Source organism: Montipora foliosa, unplaced genomic scaffold, assembly GCF_036669935.1.
Source record: "Montipora foliosa isolate CH-2021 unplaced genomic scaffold, ASM3666993v2 scaffold_390, whole genome shotgun sequence".
NCBI classification, from domain to species: domain Eukaryota; kingdom Metazoa; phylum Cnidaria; class Anthozoa; order Scleractinia; family Acroporidae; genus Montipora; species Montipora foliosa.
The window spans coordinates 472501-480000 of NW_027179690.1; the positions used below are offsets into that span (position 1 = coordinate 472501).

The window sequence follows — 7500 nt, forward strand, 5'->3', positions numbered from 1 at the left end:
GTCTTCGGTGCTTCAGCAAACGTTTTTGTTTTCTTTCACACGGGGAAGCGTTTAATTTATAATAAGCCCACGAAACTTTCAGATGTTGCTCAATACACGGAGCAAGGCTTTTTCACATCACCAATTACCGCTGTTGGGGTGTACGCTTTCGAGGGGGATGAAACTAGACACATGTCTAGAATTGAGAACACATATAAGAAAAATTCGAAGCTTACACCGGAAAACTTAAATTTAAAGAAAAGTTGGCTGGCGAAAATAAAAGGTGGATGGGTTCCTCAAACGTGAAAACCTGACTGCTATATTGTCTGTTCGGGTCTGTCATTTTACCAAGGAGGACTTCAAGCGGGATCTTCAGGTATATGAATATTGCAACTGGTCTTGGTGACATTCGCTTCATACGGAAATCTCAGTCAACTAGTCCAAAATATCATTATATTGGAGGGAGAAAACTGAATCAAGCCATATATAGAGGACTTTATACAAAAATTTGGTTTTATCAACGGAGTTGATAATGTAAATTGGCCACCGTACAGAGATTCTAAAAGCTGACATTTCGAGCGTTAGCCCCTCGTCAGAGCGTATCCAATATTGTACTTCCCCACCGACGCAGCACCACAGTTTCTTTAGAAACTACCCCTTCATTCATATATAGAAGACTTTCACTGTTATGTGCTAATAAACGTAACTTGAAGGTTAAATTTTGTTAGCAGTATAGAAACTTCTGAAACGATTTACTCTTACCATTTGATGGAAATATATAAATCTATTGTTTGTTTTGAAGTTGTAACAGGGGTCTCGTAGAAAGCCACGGTAGACAGATTAAACTTGATTTCCAGGCATTTATTTCACAGCAATGAGCGCGGGATAGTACTGCAAGCTCTCTTTCGCTTTGTAAAACTCCTGCATATAACTCACATAATAATTATAAAACCCTGTTTAACGACCACAAGGAAAATCTATTGCTATCCTCGCCTGTGTTTTTCTTCTTTTCATCAAGTACATTTAGTCATCCGCAGAATTCCTTGACTATTGCTACGTCATAGCCTCGTTTGCATACACAAAAACAACGATGGGGGATTTCAATTAAAATTTGCCCATTTTTGAAGCGTTATTGTTGGCTATTTAAACACATTTAGTCCGAATGAGTGGTCAAGTATGACAATACAGGCAAAGAACTTTCGATTCAGGGAAACTTTTTCTAGACCGTACTTTCCCTTTAAAGCTTTTAACATTCAACGCTTTTCGTGTTCAGGTGGAATAAAGTTTGGAAAATATTTTTCTTTCTGCACTTTTCACTGGTTTTAATCCAGTTTGACATAATATTATGATAGCTGTGGTCCACACTGGTGGCTACACAGTTATTCAAGTCAACCATCGGAGGGATATAAACTTAAAGGTGAGTGTTTATTTTTAATTTGTTTAGAGCTCCTTTTTTCTCTGTATTGCAATTTTTGGCATATCTTTGCTGAAGCTCTGATAAGGCTGCATGATGCCTGGAGGACCTAGGACTAGAACATACGGATGCGGATAGATACTGATGGATGCGCATAGTATTAATTATTTTAGGCCATCTAGTTTAATTTTTGTTCAGGTCTTGAGTTAAATTAGAAAGGGATGGAAATACATTGTATTTAATGCACCATCACCTTGTAAATCAGTTTTAGGTGTCGGTAATGTTAGAACTATCACAGGGGGCCCACACAATGTGTGTGTGTGACCGATTTTTATCTTATAGTACAGTGTAAATGTACTGGATTTACCGTTTCCTTCACCTACAACAATATATCGCTAAGTATGTATATCAATCAACGTTAAATACCGAACGTTGAAGTACCTTACCATTGTGGTATATCGTCGTCCTTTTGCCTCCAAAGCGGTTTTTTTGAGCGATTTTGAGTTTGCTGTTTACTGTTCCTAATAATACAAGGACGAGAGGAATCCTTGTTTTAAGCGATTTTCCACCCTGAAAATCGTATCGCTCCGCTTTCAAACTTTGCAGCATTAAGGTCGAAAGATTCACGCTTCTCCTCATACCTTCTGATTGAGAATGATCCATCCAAATGACCCGGAACTAGCCATGGATGAAAATCAAAATCCCACAGTGTTCGAGCGGTAGGAATGCATAGCAAGATTCTCATGTGCTAGCCACAAACATCGCCTTCTCAGAAAGGAGCAGTAAACAGTGAACTCAAAATCCTTCAACATCGCTCAAAAAACCGCTTTGGAGGCAAAAGGACGACTATATACTGTACCACAGGTAATTCAATGTTCATTTAACATTCATTGATATACATACTTAGCAATGTATCATAATTATACAGGGGCACCCAACGTCAATTTTCGGAAAATATCTGTTCGGAAGACGATTTGAGATCTAGAATTTTCGGAACATTTGTTGTAAAATTCCTTGCTTGCCTACCTGTCCTAGGATTTTCGAAAATCTAAAACATGGTATAATTGCTTATTTTTAACGGATTTTTACCCTAAAAAGGTCACCTAGAATTTTCGGGAGCCTTTTTTCTGACTGAAATTTTCAAAAAGGTAAGTTTTGATCCCTAGAATTTTCGGATCACTAGACTTTCAGCTAGGAAATCCGAACAGATGAAAAATTTTTAGGGGATAAAAATATGCCTATATCTACCGTTTAAATACTAAAACACATTTTACAATGCTATGTTTAAGTAGTTTTGAACTATATTCTCGTTGGGTGACCCTGATTATAGGTGAAGCAATCCGCACATCCAGTACATTTACTATAAAATAACAATTGGTTACACACACACATTGTGTGGGTTCCTTGTAGTCTCTCGAAACGAGGGTCTCGTCTTGCGAGAAACGAGAAGAGACTGGTACATATGTAACTTACTCTTCAGCGGTACTGTAAGACGAGATAGAAAATTGTCCAGTTAAGTGTGAGGATAATTGGTCTTTTTTTCAATAGCCTTACTTCAAATATCTAGTACATTTCTTTCATTTCGTCCTTTCACGGAAACACATGAGCATCACAAATTGACCTGCTCCCAACTGTAAGGTTTCATATTAGCTTAGTTGGTATAGAGCATGGCACCGGCATCACAGAGGTCATGGGTTCAAACACCATTGAAGTCCTGAATTTTTCAGGCTTTTCTATGCAATTGCTAAAGTTGCATTTCATAAGTGCGAGGATCCTACCTGTACTTGATTTCATATCCGCGGTTCAAACATTCATTTCATATATCATTTTGTTCGTAGTCTCCTCAAAGTCGGTTGCTAGTTCCTCCATGATAGGTTCCCATGCATTCCAAGATTGCACCTCCTCACCATGCGTGACTCACGTGACGGCAGAGTGGACATGCGTAGTCCTTGGTTACTTTGCGTGGTTATATCTACATAATTTGATCCAAACACCACCTCGCCGATGAAGAACCGAGCTAGTGCCCAGGACTATGCATGCAGAGCTACAAAGAACACCTTGTATATTTTCTTAGCACTGTTTGACGAAGCTGTTCGACAAAAGCGAAAATGATGGCGTTTTTCGGAAAGGAAATGGCCAGAAAATCGCTTGAAAAGGTTCTATAAATCTTGGTTATAAGAAGTAAAACGTGTAACGGGATTTTGCAGACTTTTAGGAAAAATTGTGCAGTATTGTGAGGGTTTGATCGAATTGTGCGGTCCCGCACCCACGCCCCCTGTAAGAAGCACTGATTTGCAGTTCTACCTCAATATACATGTACATCCAAGCAATCATACTATGGTATTCTCAAGAATAAACAAATTCTAACTGAAGCCTAACAGCAGACAAACAAAGGTTGTTCCCAAGGTTACCAGCGACAGAACAACCAAAGTTCAGCAATGCACCTGGTTTAAATCATGTGGTGGCACTAGTATTTCTGTCTTACTGTCTTACTGTCTGTCAGTGGCCATCCCAACTTCTTTATCTCAATTAAGGTGGTCTGCTGATCTTTTGTTATTGCCAGGTTGCCAGGATTTGACAGCCATGCACACATTATTTACAAAGCGGCTGGCTGACCATAGTTAAAGTATTTTCCTTCCTCAGAAATTCAACCTTCACTTAGATGTGCAGTTATTTATGGCATAAAACAACAAAACACACACACACACAAACCACTGCAATGCTAGAATATGATTGACTTCATACCTTCAACAGCTGCCCTTTATCTGTTCCTAAAAACATCACTGTGTGATTGTAGTAAGGCATTGCTGTAACAGCAGTTAGCAACCCCTTGCTGTGTTCTAAGATGGCTTGTTTATCTAGTGATTTTTTGCCACGAAATGGATGGGGGAAGCGTTTAGGAAATTGTTTTGGGCAATACTCAGGTGTTATTTGCAGCAAACCCTAAGAAGAAAGGGAAAAAATAAATCCATTACTCTATTTTTCGATCTTTAACAAAAACCTGAAATCGACTTATAGAATCAAATAATAATCAACAAGTGACTTTTGTAATCTTGAAACTAAATGAAAATATTCTGCAACTGAGGGCTGGTTTCTGTAAAATTATAAGTGTTACCCCATTATAGGTTTGGGAGAGCATCTGAAATCAACTGACATGTCACAAACATTATAGAAATGTTTGTCAAGATTAAATGGAAACAAATTTGTTTCTAAAGTTTTTGATTAATTATACAGTACTGCTCGAAACTATTAATGCATTTGCACGCGGTAATACCTCGTCTTTGCCGATAGTGTTTACCGCAAAATCACCTAGGCTGGACGAAAACCGCAACCGAGGCAAAGACGAAAGCAAACGAATGCCGCGGTCGATTGAATTGCAGTATTGTGCCACAAGGAAACAATGGTTGCAAACCATTGTTTAATGTTATTAAGATTCTTGGAGTAACTTTAGACAAGGACTTATCCTATAAAGAACACATATCAGATCAACTAAAGAAAGCCTATGCCAAGGCTTCTGCTCTGAGAAGAATAAGGCGTTTTCTTCCTCATGATGCAATGATAAAACTTTATAAAGCATTTATATTACCTCATCTCGAATACTGTGGTCCTTTGTTTGTAGGCATAGGTACGGGTCAACGCAACCGTCTCGAAGATGGCAACTGTTATATTTTGAGAACATTAATCGGGCACAACAAGTCAATGTCATACGACGAACTGCTCACTGCGGCTAGCATGAAATCTTTATATTGTAGGCGCTTACATCAGGCGTTAATACTTCTTTTTAAATGTCTAAAGGGTACGGGTCCTACATATATTGCTAGCCTTTTTAAATACAGGCATACACCGTATAGGCTAAGTGGCGAGGGCTTGAATTTGGAATTACCTAAATTTAATTGTAAATTTAAGAAGAATTCTGTCACTTATTCATTAACTAAGTTATGGAACAGTTTGCCTTCTCATGTGCGTCTTTCAAGTGATTCTAGTGACTTCAGAAGTAAATTGCAGGATTGCAGTTTTTTAGAACGTGTCTTATAGAGTACAATCGTAGCTTTTAACTGCTTTTAGAACGAGTTTTAGAATTTTCCAAGTCACGTTTTTAGTATGTGGCTTTTTGTTGTTTTTAGAATTGAATTGTATTATATGGCTGTAATTATTATAGATTTTATTTATACACGTTCGTATTTTGAACGAGTTTTATAGCTCTTTGACGTAACGTGTTAAAATAAATGATTGATTGATTGATTGATTGATTGATTGATTGATTGATTGATTGATTGATTGATTGATTGATGTTATCACACTAAGCTCCCCAAGGTAAAGAATGAATATGCAACTGTTTTTCACAGCACCGACACAACACAACGCACTGTCATGAAAGCCTGTTGTGTTCATCTCACTTCACTGTGACAGAGAATACCTTCACTTACTTACTAAGGCCCATCGCTCCAGTTGGAGCATAGGCTATCAACAACCCCTCGCCAGCGAACACGTCAACTCGAACTTGGGCTTTTCGTTCAGCTTCTTTCCTGTTGTATCCTATCAGCTTCAGTTCTGCATCAGTCCCGTCGCCAGCTGTTTCTGGGGCGTCCCCTCTTCCTCTTCCCTTGGGAATTCCACCTCAGAGCTTGCCGAGTGATGTTGTTTAGCGCTTTCCGCAGGGTGTGACCAATCCATCCACATTTCCTTCTCAAGATCTGTTCACTTTGCGGTTGTTGTTCCCCACACTGCCAAAGCTCCTCATTGCGAATTTTCTCAGGCTTCCAAATGTTAAAGATGCGTCTCAGGCAACAATTTATGAAGGTCTGGATCTTCTTCCAACAAGGAGGCACTCGAGAGAGTTCTCCGCATGCAGAAACAGGCCGCACGTAGTATTCTTGAAGCACAACGCACTAGTCGAACAGTAACATTGTTTAACAACTTAAGCTGGATCCCCTTTTATAATGAAGCGTATATAAAGCGTTGTGAACTGGCCTATAAACGGATAAATGGTACTTTACCCAACTATTTAAATACATCCCTTAGAAAAAATTCCGATGTAAACCAAAGAACCACGAGAAATTGTAATTTAAATCTATTGTGCCCCCTCCATAAAAACATCTCAGAGGGTGGACGCACCTTTGCCGTAAGGACGGTAAAGGACTGGAACAATTTGCCTCGATCATTAAAAAAAAGTAAGTCTTTAAAATCCTTTAAGGCTGGATTATGGAAAAGAGTACTAAATTCTCAGAAGACAAGGGGATGACAATAGATAGTCTTTTGTATGCATTTCGTTTTTAAATCGATTTGTCTAGTTATTAATTGAGTTCTAGGAATGTTTGTTTTCTTATTCTATTGTAAATAGTATCTATTCTTAATGTAGTCTTTATACATTGTAATTTTGTACCTTAAGAGGGCCACAAGTTCATCAGTAATGTTAGTTACTGTCACGTGTTACCCTCGTAAAATAAAGTCTCTCTCTCTCAGTCCTGTTCTTTTTTATGCTGCTGCCAGTCCAGTGGTCTTGGTTTGCATCTGTTCATGGTTATGTGAAAGAAGGGCCAGATTATTGGCGAAGTCTAAGTCTTCCAGCTGTGACCAAATGGTCCACTGAATTCCATTCTTTGCTCCTTGATAGTGGTCCTCAATATCCAGTCTATAACAAGAAGAAACATGAGAGGTGATAGCAGGCATCCTTAATCTGAAAGCTGGCCCCTGTGCACCACTCGATCTGCATGTCATTCCCTCATAAGATTGCTGAATGATTGTAATGATCTTTTCAGGGATACCGTAGTGCTCCAGAAGCTTCCACAGTGTGTCTCTGTCCACACTGTCAAAAGCCTTTTCATAGTCAATAAAGTTGATGTAGAGAGACGAGTTCCATTCCAACGATTGCTCCACCATAATGCGACGTGTGGCAATTTGGTCAGTGCATGACTTGCCCTTTCTAAAACCTGCCTGCTGGTCTCGTAATTGATCGTCTAATATGCCGCCTTCATTCTATCAAAAGAATTCTGTTTTGGACTTTGCCAGGTATTGATAGAAGTGTAATCCCCCTATAGATACTGTAGGCCCTCAAATCTCCTTTCTTCGGTAGTTTGATGAGGAGTCCCTCCTTCCAGTCCCTTGGA

General features: G+C 39.0%; 1 protein-coding gene across 6 annotated transcripts in view; it reads right to left on the reverse strand.

Moving 5' to 3' along the window:
* LOC137987829 (plexin-A1-like) overlaps positions 1 to 7500 on the reverse strand; it is a 116845-nt gene that overhangs the window by 88789 nt on the left and 20556 nt on the right. For all 6 annotated transcript variants that reach the window (XM_068833908.1, XM_068833904.1, XM_068833906.1 and 3 more), the window contains exon 3: positions 4139 to 4336. In XM_068833908.1, coding sequence (XP_068690009.1) covers positions 4139 to 4336 — 198 coding nt within the window. The remainder of the gene's footprint in view (positions 1 to 4138; positions 4337 to 7500) is intronic.